Here is a 13,459-nt window from a genome sequence, read left to right as displayed (position 1 = left end):
GAATTCCAGTCTTGTACTTGTAACAGACATTTGCTGTATTGATACTGTTACTTTGTTACTTAAAGGGATATTTCATTTTCAAAAAGCTTTTGGACATTTTATTGTCTAATCAGTCTTTTATGAACACCCTGGACACATTTTAAGTTGCTTGATTCAATATTTAGATATTTGATATAAATGTTACCAGGCCCTACTCCAGGGCCCTCCCCATACACACCCATTGTAACTGCAAACTCCATTTTTACCATGATAGATTAATTAAAAACACCCGTTATTTGTTTCTGGTGACTCATAATACCCTACATGAGCTGGCCGTGTTTTTTCGAACAATTTTCATTTATTTTTAACAAGTCTTTGGGAAAATGTAAATTTGTAATAATGGGTTAATGAATCTATAATAGTTAAAATGGAGTTTGAAGTTACAATGGGTGTGTATGGGGAGGGCCCTGGAGGAGGAGGGCCTGATAACATTTACATCAAATATCTAAATATTGAATCAAGCTAATTAAAATGTGTTCAGGGTGTTCATAAAAGCCTGATTAGACGATAACATTGCCAAAAGCTTATTTTTTATTTTATTTTTATTTTCAGTTTTGTTCAGTAGTTGCACACACTTCTCATTTAAAATCTCAAAGCATCAACATACAACACACACATAATCAACTCTGTAAACATTCAGGTCTGGTGAGCTTTCACCGTGCTGCTCAAGTGCTGGGTGGTTCCAGGTAAATGCTTGCTCGTGTGCAGCAAATGCTTAGTAGTGTGTAGGCCCTACTCAAGGAATGCTATGTGTTGTCATTTGAAAATAGGGTTCCATGTTGTGAACAGTTAACCCTTGCATGCCTGTGCCTGATTTTGAGATTTAGAGGTGGAATGGGTTTGCTCAGGAAACTCACCGAAATTTGCCCTTTCATGACTTTTCCTAAACATACAAGCCAAGTCTTGTTTTTCTATTATTATTATTTATTTATTTTTAACCATCTGAGACGTTTTGTAAAGACTTACTGCATTCCATTTCTAAATCTCAACATATAGGGTCAAATGACATGTTCAGACATGTGAGTGTTGATGGCAAAGAGTCATCTAAGGGATCGTCAGCCTGTGTGTGTGTGTGTGTGTGTGTGTGTGTGTGTGTGTGTGTGTGTGTGTGTGTGTGTGTGTGTGTGTGTGTGTGTGTGTGTGTGTGTGTCTATTATGTTAAAAGCTTTCAACATTTCCAACCTTTTAAAAGAAAGACAAATAAGGCTGATCTACAAGCTGATCTACAAGCTCACAACAGTTGCTTTGAAACATGTTGTGAGCTTGGGGAGGTGGGGGAGACACACAGAGAGACACACAGAGAGACAGGAAGACTGAAAGACAGAGAGAGAGAGAGAGAGAGAGAGAGAGAGAGAGAGAGACAGACACACACACACACACACACACACACACACACACACACACACACACACACACACACACACACACACACACACACACACACACACACAGTAGTGCTTTTGGACATACCACCTCGGCGTCCGGCCAGTAAATTGCCCACATGCACGCGCATTGACGACATGGAATGGTGCACAAGCGTGTAAACGCGCACATCTCCATTCAGAAACATTGACATTCATAAGATTGACTTTCATTATTCTAAATGGAGGTGTCACTTAAACCTAACCTAAACCCTAACCCTCAGTTGGGGTATTTCTGAATGGGGATGTTTCTAAGTGGGGTGTTTCTGAATGGGGATGTTTCTAAGTGGGGTGTTTCTGAATGGGGATGTTTCTAAGTGGGGGTGTTTCTGGATGGAGGTCTGCCCCTGCATGGGTTAACGCGCCCCTATAGATTTGATGAGTGACAACGCACCATGTAGCTCTAATCAAATGGCTATTTGCATAACAAGTTTACCAGGGAGCACATCTCCCCTATTCACACAACCAGCCAAGCCCAAGTACTTCATCATAATCATATGGCTACTTTAACACCTAAGTTTCCGGCGGTGACTGCAAACAAAAGTAATTTTGGGGGTGAACTAATCCTTTAGTAACACCAATGTTGTGTGTCATCCTAGGAGGAGAGAAGGAGAGAGGGATTTGGGCGTTCCAGAGACGGCGAAGAGGAGAAGATGAGCAGCCATGAGGTGGGGATAGAGATGGAGGAGAAGACCCCACTTCAAGATGCTGGAGACACCAGGGAGGAGGGGCTCCACGAGGAAGACCACCACCAAGATGAAGGACTCACCAATGGCAACACATCTGCATCTGAACAGCAGGTGAGTTATTTAATAATAACTTTAATTATCAAACTTTATGTAGCACTTTAACCAAGAACGAAAACATCTGCATCCAAACGGGAGGCGGGAAGACAAATGAAACATGTTCTTTAAGAAGAGCTTTACAGGGATATCTTCACTTTCCAACACGTTTGGGGTCATCTTCATTTTAACGTCTACTCAGGCTTTCACTCCATGGGGTCTTCAACAGGGGGTCCTCAGAGTTACTACAAGGGGGCTGCCAAATCTTTGCGTGATATGATCATGTTTTACATTAAACACTTGAACCCTAGCATCCCTATTCTGAATGGAACATTAGCCAAAAATAGCAGATCTACAAGCGCATGGCGGTGTGAACTTGTAGATCGTTTCTTTCTGGCAAAGAGGTTTGGTGTAGAGGGGAAAGAAGAGCAGAATAACGTTTCAAGTGGTTCAATGTGAAAAATACACATTAATCCAACGTACACTGATAGTGCTGTCGAACAAGTCTATGCTGATGAATACTGAAATATGAATATTTTAAATCTGCAACACAATTTATACATATATAGTGGGGTCCTTGCTACATCTCTCTCTCTCAGCAAAGGGGTCCTTAAACATTGAAGACCCCTGCTACAGACAGTTATTGATTCAGTATTTAGATATTTGATATTCATTTTTATCAGACACGCCCCCTATATACAATATGCATAGTTCGTCCAACACTGCCTATAATATGCATTGGACATGCAGATATCCTATGATCTTTAAAATAAAATACCAACACCCGCTATCTGGCTCTGAGGAGCAAGTTTTCTAGTTTCATACACAAATCATTCATACTAATACGTTTCTCTTGTTTTGTTAGGCTGATCCTAACATCCAGCACCCTGGTGTGCGTTGTAAGGGCTGTCAGATGAAGCCTATCGTGGGGACCAGGTATAAGTGTACAGTGTGTTATGACTATAACCTGTGCTCTGCCTGTCAGTCCACTGGGGTTCATGGGGAACACTCTCTAAGGTCCATCCAGCGCCCGGTAAGAATTCATTGTTGTCATAACTCCATAATGTCAATTATTATGTTTCCCCCTACCACCCACCCCTTCCGTAAATGCTTATTTTACTTTTGTATTATTTATTTGAAATGTTCTATGTATGTATGTGTGTGTGTGTGTGTGTGTGTGTGTGTGTGTGTGTGTGTGTGTGTGTGTGTGTGTGTGTGTGTGTGTGTGTGTGTGTGTACTAGCTTATTTTACTTTTGTATTATTTATTTGAAATGTTCTAAATTCCAGTAGAACAATGCAAATGGCAAGAAACCACTCCATTCCCATTGAAAAGCAGCTTGATAGGTAGATACGTCAGAGACGGTCATAACATTAGCTGATCTACAAGCTCAATGTTCAGCCAGTCCGCTGTCTTGCCAATGGCAGGACGTGCAAGGTTTTGAAATGGGACATCTGTACATGCAGTGGATATTGCAGATATCATACATGTTACATAGACGTAATAACAAATCATAATCTGTGTCAAATATGTTTTCAGATATGGAGACCAGAACACTTCAAGAAAAGAGAGTGCAACACCTTCATAAAAGATTCTTCCAGGTAAAGGGGAGGGGAGAGGAGAAGGGAGGAGTGTGTGTGTGTGTGCGTGTGTGCGTGCGTGCGTGCGTGCGTGCGTGCGTGCGTGCGTGCGTGCGTGCGTGCGTGCGTGCGCGCGTGTGCGTGTGCCTGCATGCGTGTGCGTATAGTATGACGGCTGAAGGCAGATTCAACCCAGAAGCAGAGCAACAACAAGCAGAGTAGAGTTTAAAGTATTTCATGGCAGAATCTGGCAAACCTTACAGCATTGTAGCAGACAGGAATCACACTGTAGACCATGGCAACACTGGAGCATGCAAGGCATCATGACAGAAGGTTATGAACTGACAAAGTGTTTGTGACATGAGTCCAGTCTTATTCACGTTATTCCTGGCCCCACCCCCGGCTTCCTGTTCACATCCTGAAAGAAAATAAAAAACATCATTTGGTTTCCTGTGTCCTTGCATTAAAGTGTCAGTAGAGGCGCTCTGGGCTCTTGGCTCTGAATGAACCGGTGTTGCCATGTCTGCTTATAATAAGCAATTTGTGTAGTTGTTTATTGGGCTTACTTTCTAATATTTTTTAAACCAGTGGTTCCCAAATCTTTTCATATCAAGGACCCCAGTGTAACATATTTGTCCACAGTTGCAGACCCCCATCTGAAAATATGTGGTGCCAGGGACCTCCACACAGATTTATGTTGTTAAAATCTTTCAAAAATATTCAAATTTCTTTTTTTCCCCTCAATATTTTTTTAAATAGCAAATATACAAGCTCACAATTTGTGTGCTTGCTGATCTGCTATTTTCAATTGTAAATGTAAAGTAGTATAGCCTAGTTGCTTCTGTTGGGCTTATTTCTTTGGCAAAATCTGGCAACAGACAATTCCGTGTCACTTCCTTACTTGGGAGGAAGTGAAAAGATGTTTTTTTTAAGCACACACCCTCTGTAAAAGAAAATGGCAGCCTCCATAGAATGGCCAGGAGGTTGATTGGGGAAGTGTTCACAGGTGTGTAATTGGCATGGCAATGCAGGGCTGATGAGGGAGTGGGAACAGGTGAGTAACTGGGGCTGAGAGATGGAATGGAATGTGGGAGTGGTTGAAGTGGAGACAGTCTGTGGAGAGACAGACTGTGAAAATGACTGCTTATTTTACTTTTTTATTATTTATTTGGAATGTTCTAAATTACACACAGTTTGTGGTCTTGTATCTCTACAAGCTTTGCCATGCGACACTATCGTACATCGAAGTATAAACCAGGCTTTAGCTGCTGGTGACTGCACAGTGGAGTGGAACAGAGAGACCTTCATTACAACTTTGTAAAATCATAATATCACGTGTTACAATGAAGGGCACAACGAGCCAAGCCGTCATCCTAACAGTTACTGTTTAGGCAAATCTATTTTAAATTGCAATGGTCTTTACTACACCGATAAGCAAAAGGTCTTTACTACACCGATAAGCAAATGGTCTTTACTACACCGATAAGCAAATGGTCTTTACTACACCGATAAGCAAAAGCAAATATCGTACCGTTTTGGCTTTGTATCGTATCGGTATCGTTTTACGATGCAGATAATCGTATCGAATCATTTTGCAGGGCAAATAATTGATTGTATGGAAACTAAGTATTTGTGCCTTGTATTTATTAACAATTTTAAGAAGTAAACAGAGGTGCAGGTGTGTCCATATGTGTTGAAATATAATGTCCATGTATTTACTAGAAAAGTATTTATTAGAAAAATGTACATCAGAAGTCCAGTTCCCTTGCAAACAGCATAATGGCAAATAAACATTGCTTTCTAAGTTGTACTAGTCAAGGTATTAATGCTATTTGGTTTAACAATTTACAAATGAGCAGGTTCAGGCAAAGTCTGTCAATATCTTATTTTATAAATATTTTATTTATGACCATATCACTAAAATACGCATTTCCATTTTCTAGTTATACACTTGGCGAATAAGCCTTATTCATAAACATTAACCCCTTAAACTCCAGGCTCCATATTCTGGGGAAAACCCTTCACAAAGATATACAAGCTTATCAGATCTACAAGCTTAAAATGTGTTGCTTTGCGACACATTGTGAGCTTTTAGATCTGCTATTTTCAGCAAATAGCCTATATTTTTGTTTAGAGCCCTGAGGGACAGCCAAGTAAAGCACTGTTTGCCAAACATTGGGTTGGGATCCATTTGTGGGCCGTAGACAATTTTTATGGGTTGTGATTAAATATCTGCTATGCAAACATCAAATCTATTTGGGCTGAAGTATGAAAATGTAAAACAATGAAGAATATGTCATGAAAATCACTGTGTTCATGATTTGGTTATTATTATTATTATTATTATTATTATTATTACCCTAAACGGACCACTCCTGCAAACTTTGGAAACTGATATTAGCCAATTAGAATGGATATGAAATATCGGACAGATCCGACTTGATCACATGACTATAGAGATACTGTGTAGCGATTCATGTGATTTTTGAAGCGGTGATAGCCGCTTCCAAGGAGTGGCTTTGTCTGTCCCGTACATGTTTTTTTGAGGATTCCCATAGATTCTCAAGGAGTGGCTTTGTCTGTCCCGTACATGTCCCATGCATGCAGAATGAAGGATTAGTCAAGCTTCACATGACAATTTGGCCCTCCAGACAAAATCATTCATTCATTCAGAATTCATAAAAATATAGAACTAAAGCACATAGAAAGTATAGATCTAGAACACAGAATGTATAGATCTAGAACACAGATTTCATAGCTCTAGAACACATAGAATAAAAATGATTTTTGGATACGATTTTTGGATAAAATCTGAAGGAGTAATATAAAAATGTTTTAAATAAGTCGGCATCCTGGTGGCGCTATAAAGGCAGATGTGAGAAATGCAGGGAATAGGTTTTCCCTTGGCCTCTCTAGAGAGTGCACATACAAAGTTTGACACTGATAAGTGGAGTTATAGGTAAAAACACAAATCGGCCTGCTATAGCGCCACCATGAGGTTGAATTGAAAAATTACAAGAAGTATTTCTTCCTCTGCATAGTGGGAATGTGCTTGAGGCATTTTGTTCAAAACGGACCAATACTGCAAACTATAGAGATGCTGTCTACCGATTTGTGTGATTGTTGGACAAAATCTGTAGGAGTACTGCCAAATAAGTTGTTTTGTGATGAGCTTGTAGATCGGCTGTTTTTAAACATTTTTCTGGGGACCCCCTGGTTCCCCCTCAAGGACCCCTGGGAGTCCCCAGACCCCACTTTGAGAAGCAGTAGTGTATTGATGTATTGTCCCGTTGTGTCATCAGGCATGAATGGTGTCAGTGTGGACGTCCCAGAGACAGACATCCAACAGACATCAAGCCAGCTGAGGACACTGAGTGGACCACTGAGCTGCACTCCTCTGAACGGCCCACAGATGCTTTTGGACGGTTGAAGTTTGAGGGAGAGGAAGACTCAAATACTGTAAGTGTGTGACTGACAATGTGATCAATGTTCTCTGTGGTTCATGATACTCTGTCTTCCATCATCTATTTAACATGATTCAGTCAAGAGGAGGTTGTTATTGCTTTAAGGTCGCTGAGGATGATTTAATTGAATCATCCCAATACATCACACACACACACGCGCGCACACGCGCTAACGCGCGCAAACACACACATATGCGAGCAAATGCGCGCGCAATCACGCACGCAGACGCTAACGCGCGCAAACACACACACACACACACACACACACACACACACACACACACACACACACACACACACACACACACACACACACACACACACACACTTCAACTTTAGAATAGACATTAAGGGTAGAAATGAGTGTGTAATATAAACCCCGACCCTCTTGATATGACAGTTGAGAGTGTATTTAGGTTGATCATGTCATTCTAACTGTCATCTTCTGATTTGTCTCTTTGATCACCTATAGTTCCTGCGTCTGTCATCAGACACTGAACCCTCCCTTGTCTACGACATGATGACTAGGAAGATTAGAGATGATGGGTGGAGTTTGGATGGGATCCCACCCCCCTTGGTGGTGTCTTTGGTGGGAGGAGAGGGAAGGTCAGAGGTCAAACCTTGGGTCCAGGAGGTCATCAGAGAGGGACTGGTCAAAGCCTTGGATAAAACAGGTGTGTGTGTGTGTGTGCGCGCGCGCGCGCGTGCGTGCGTGCGTGCGTGTGTGTGTGTGTGCGTGAGTGACGTGTGTGTAAAAAGTGAAATTGGAAGTGATAACACTAAGCAGTGAGCAGAAGTATTGGAGCACTATAACATATATTAGCTGTTAAATGGATTCTCTATCCTGAATGTTTTTGTTTCATCACTTCAGGTTTCATTTGTTTATCCTCGTATCCTGTGGGAGTTCTCTCTTCTGATTGGATTAAATGAATTTAAAACAGCTGCCTGGGTTCAGTCACAGTGGCTTTACAAACAGCTGCTCTTCAGTGGAACAGCTAGCTCTACATAGAAGAAGTTCTACTTGTGGTGAGGCAGACTGTAGGAATAAAGATACTGAGGCACCCTGTCTTCAGGTGAAAAAGGTGAACAAGGCATCAGAGGATGATCTACCAGTAAGGCTTCCTAATCGTGAGATAAGCGACCGTCACGTCACATAAACAAACTTTAGAAGGCAATCGTAGCCAATCAGGAGGGAATCCATGTTGATTACATGACTTTAGAGATACTGTGTACCGCTTTGCATGATTTTAGGCCAAAATCTGTTGGAGCAGTGTCCAAAAATGTGTATTGCAAAAATCGGCCTGATGGTGGCGTTGGAAGAGGGCCATGTAAGAAATCAGGGGCAGAGGTTGTGATTTGCCATCCAAGGAGTGTGTGTGCAAAGTTTGGCATCGATAGGGCCAACGGTTATGGACAAAAGTGTGACGTGACGTGACGTGACGTGACGTGACGTGACGTGACGTGACGTGACGTGACGTAACGTAACGTGACAGACAGACAGACAGACAGAGAGACAGCCGCTGGAGCTTTTTAGTAACTTGTGACCTGAGAGTCGCAAACATCAACAGCAGACGTCATCGTATGTAGATCTACATACGATGATGTCTGCTGTGGATGTTAAGGTCATCTTCTGATGTGTGACATAGTTATTGGCCAGAATGATCTGAATGCCACCCACAGCCTCTTGTGTGACTAATCATCACCCTGGTTGAAAACCCTGTTGAAACGTCATCCTTTGATGCCTTGCTCAAATAAATATAACCAGTAAGACTCCATAACCAAGACTCAATGACTCTGACAGACAGACAGACTAACTGACTGACAGCCGGTGGAGGTTTTGATAGTAACTGCGACCTGACGGTCACAATTATTTTCTCTGCCTCACCGCAAGCAGAACTTTTATTTCTTCTTCTATGTATTACATTAGTATCCCGACCTGAACTTGTATTTTTTGTTATTAAAGAGCTGGAGAGACAGGGAGGCTCATGTTACCGAACATACACTCTATACAGTGATTACTATCACAATATCAGTGATGTAAAGTTACTAAGTACATTTACTCAAGAACTTTACTTGAGTATTTCCAATTTTCTATATTTTTACTTCTACTCCACTACATCTCAGAGGCTAATGTTGTACTTTAACTCCACAACAATTATTTGAAAATACTGGTTGCTTTGTAGATTTTAGAACACATACTGTAGGCTTACACACAGTAAACAACTTCAGTCCTATTTAAATGTTGGCTATTTGAAAGTAACCGATCTACAAGCTCACAATATGTCGCAAAGCGTTGTGAGCTTGTAGATCTGCTATTTTTGTATTATTTGAAATACATGTTTAGACATATAATAACCTGTGAAATGGGACATTCTGCAAAAAAGAGTATTTTAACTTTTTACTTTATTGACTAACCCTAACTCCATTTTAAGTATAATTTGATGCCATTATAAAAGTACTTTTACTCAAGTAATTTCTTTATACCAGACTTTTACTTGTAAGGGTGCCCTCACACCAAAATACAGTATGAGAGTGGAATCCGTGTTCCGCCAATGCATTTCAATGAGAAGGGAGCGTTTTTTGCAGAAATCCTCTGCTGGCATGAAACCGCTTCACTCTCATTGAAATGCATTGGCGGAACGCGGATTCCACTCTCATAGGTATTTTGGTGTGAGGGCACCCTAACTGAGTATTTCTCCATTGCAATATTGATACTTTTACTTAAGTAAAAAGAGTACTGTTTCCACCACTGCACATTATAGAGCTATTTAACACTTTTACTGAACAAACTCTCTATAGCAATGATGTATCTCTCTCCCTCTGTCACACACACGCACGCACGCACGCACGCACGCACGCACGCACGCACGCACGCACGCACACACACACACACACACACACACATACACAGGAAGCTGGATACTGACAGAAGGCTTTGATGAAGGCGTAGGGAGATGTGTAGGAGAGGCAGTGAGGGACACCAATGTCTATGCGGTGGGGATCTCTCCCTGGGACGTTGTGCACAACAAAGACCAGTTGGTCGACCCTGAGGTATTGACAAACAAACACTGTTTACACATAGTGTTTTCCTCCATCTAATCATCTTCATAAAATGATCATTCTTTCTACAGAATGTACATCACATTCTTAACTGTACTGTACCATACGTACTGTATGTACTGATATTAAATGTCCTGTATGTTACTGCCACTCTCTAATAATAATAATAAGGGTAATAATAATAAGGGTAATAATAATAATAAAAATTTAGATTACGATTAGATTGATGTCTACTATTACATAACTACACACATTAGTAGATGTAATTCCTGTTTTCTTCCATCTCAGGGCAGAGACATTGATAACCCTGCTCAGTACTCTGTTGAGAACAAAAACAGTGCTTCCTGTTGTCTGGAGAAGAACCATAAGTACTTCCTGCTGGTGGATGATGGGAGAGAAGGTCACAGAGGAGGAGAGAAGAACTTCAGGGTCAAGTTCGAGGAACACATCCCCTCACGACACATCGAAGGTAAGAGATGGTGGACGTTGATGATGGTTTGTTAGTGGAATTAACACCCATGTCAAAAGGAGACTTAAAATTTGTAAAATAGCAGAAACTATAATAGTTTAACTGTAGTTGTTTTTGTGTTGAACTGCTACTAGGCAACAGCTATTCATTATTTTCTGGAGTGATTATTCCATCTACTGTATGACTTTTTTTGACTAATCAAAATATAATTAATAAAAAAAAAGTCATAGAATAATTATTTACTAATTCTTATTTAATAACGAAAGTGTGTTTTTTTTTCACTCAGTAGAATCACAAGCCCTGAAAACCTACACTACTTTATCATCACATTGTTAAATTCTTTATGAAATGAACAATATGTTTTTCACACTTTTAAGAGCACATCGTGGTCATCATATGGGCATACCGAACACTACATAATAAATAAACGAAAAAAGCATGAATACAAAAACTAAATCAATAAAATGTTAATTTTGCAAACTTTATATGAAAAATAGAGTGAATTGCACATTCAAATAATTGCACATTTCCCATGTATTGTCTTCATTTCTAAAAACACAATGCATCTTAAACCACCATAATCATAAGACCAGAGACCGTGGCATGCCCTGCAACCTACCTTCGATGTACTGGTGAGAAAAGTAATTCGAGTAAATGTAATCCAAGCATGTCCTGCTTATTTCGCGAGAATCTTTTCTTTCAGTCAGGACCGGTTTTAAACAATCCTGCGCCACAGCGTTTGTGTAACGGCCGGTAGAAAAGGCCGCGTTTTGAACATGAAAGTGATTTAAAAGCTAGATTAGGAGAAAACTGCATGTTTGTGCAGCAGCTTTACAGGGCAGTGAACGAGGCAGACAGCACTTCCCGGTCATGTGATCCCGCGGTGCATTTTGGGAAATGGAGTTTGTTTCATCACTGCGGTAGTACAGTACAGGTGCTACAGTACAGTATAGTTTACTGTACAACGCGGCAAACACGTCAATGGGCACACATAGACATCAAAGAGATTGACGCGTTGCCACCTCGTGGGCATCCGATGAGTTAAACGCAAGCTCAATCTGAACCAAAACTAATTCTCAGAGGGTAAGGAGCAAAGCAACTCACGGGTTTGGCATAGTGTTCTTTGTCCGTCTTAAGGTCCATCCATTCAAATGTTTGCATTACTTTGGTGCGGTTCCGTGCGGTTCCCTCAAACATTTCCCTTCTCATGCATTTAAAGCAGCCGGCGCAACTTTACTTCTGTGTTCCGGCATGATCTTTCAAAATAAAGTTTTGTCCATCCCTGGGTTCGTTACAATGAAGACAAAGATAATTTCCCAGTTGAGTTCTGATTTAATACAATTCTCATGTTATTCTCTTACAGACCACAACAGTATTACCATTCCTGTCCTCTGCATGCTCATATCAGGAGAGTTATCCATGCTGGAGGTACAATCACTGCTTCTTAATAATAATAACCATTCATCCAATATCATTTACATTACAATGATTGTATACAGAATAACTTCACTTTAATGAGCCAGGAGACTTATAAGAGTAATATTTTTGTCATAGCTGCTTATGTATTATCATCATAGCTACTGGTATTTAGGTATTTAACAACTCCTGCTTGTCTGTGTTCTATTCTATATATAAAACTGACAACAGATAAACCAATAACCAGAAATTACATCTCATGTATTATACATTTGAAGAAGGAATAAATAATAATAATAGAGCCAGGCTGTAATAGTAGTAGAAGAGGCAATGTTGACTTAATTTGTATTTATATAAGTAGCCTACCTACCTACGCTCTCTCTCTCTCTCTCTCTCTCTCTCTCTCTCTCTCTCTCTCTCTCTCTCTCTCTCTCTCTCTGTCAGTCTGCCTACCTCTCTGTCTGTCCTCTGTCTCTCTCGGACACAGACTAAACAGTGATGGGATGGCATGAATAGATTTTTGTTATAATATGAGCAGAATTGGAAAGATGGTGGTTTTAATAAAGCTTTTACAATAAAACGACAAATCTCTCTCTCTCTCTCTCTCTCTCTCTCTCTCTCTCTCTCTCTCTCTAATATCTTCATCAGAGGGTGGATCTGTCTCTGAAGAGCGCCACACCCTGGTTGGTGCTGGCAGGTTCAGGAGGTCTGGCTGACTTCTTGAGTGACATCTTGAAGAACCAATCACCTACCTCTGCTGCTGCTGATGTTGTTGTTAGAGTGACAGAACTGGTCAAGAAACACTTCCCTTCTGAAGCCCAGACAGATCAACTTGTTGAACAGGTAAGAGCATGAGGCTGAACCTGTAGCCAATCAGGGAGAGTAGAGCCTGGTAGCTTGTCACGTGAAGCACGATGAACATTGAGGATGAAGATACAAGGGGACATGAAAATAAAAGGAAGATAATTGCAGGAAGTGACCAAGAAGATAACTTTGTTATTGGAATGGTAGCCGATAAACACATTGATGGCGTGTTTAGAGATCCACATGCTGTGGGGGATGGTAATAATACAGTGCAGAAACAGGGATCAGATGGATAAAGCTCTGGACATTCATGGGTTTGGAGAGTGTCCAGTGAAGGCTTTTCAACTTGTAACTCAAAGCAGGAAGGGTTGTATGCAATGCAAAAGCGACCATTTAGATAAGTGGTACGGGAGGAACCAACATCA

The 13,459-nt window shown here is 40.8% G+C and overlaps 1 protein-coding gene across 1 annotated transcript in view; it reads left to right on the top strand.

Annotated features, from left to right (window-relative positions):
• LOC308288936 (transient receptor potential cation channel subfamily M member 5-like) overlaps positions 1-13,459 on the top strand; it is a gene marked incomplete at both ends in the record, with an annotated part of 39,387 nt that overhangs the window by 8,948 nt on the left and 16,980 nt on the right. Inside the window, 8 exons of the mRNA XM_080730410.1 lie at positions 2,060-2,260; positions 3,108-3,275; positions 3,781-3,842; positions 7,124-7,280; positions 7,758-7,937; positions 10,634-10,814; positions 12,178-12,242; positions 12,879-13,073. Of these exons, the coding sequence (XP_080586536.1) occupies positions 2,060-2,260; positions 3,108-3,275; positions 3,781-3,842; positions 7,124-7,280; positions 7,758-7,937; positions 10,634-10,814; positions 12,178-12,242; positions 12,879-13,073 (1,209 nt within the window). The remainder of the gene's footprint in view (positions 1-2,059; positions 2,261-3,107; positions 3,276-3,780; positions 3,843-7,123; positions 7,281-7,757; positions 7,938-10,633; positions 10,815-12,177; positions 12,243-12,878; positions 13,074-13,459) is intronic.

This window comes from Nannobrachium achirus, assembly GCF_963921795.1.
Source record: "Nannobrachium achirus genome assembly, chromosome: 7".
NCBI classification, from domain to species: Eukaryota; Metazoa; Chordata; class Actinopteri; order Myctophiformes; family Myctophidae; genus Nannobrachium; species Nannobrachium achirus.
The sequence above is the reverse complement of the archived record's forward strand: the minus strand, read 5'-3'. Positions and strand labels throughout refer to the sequence as shown.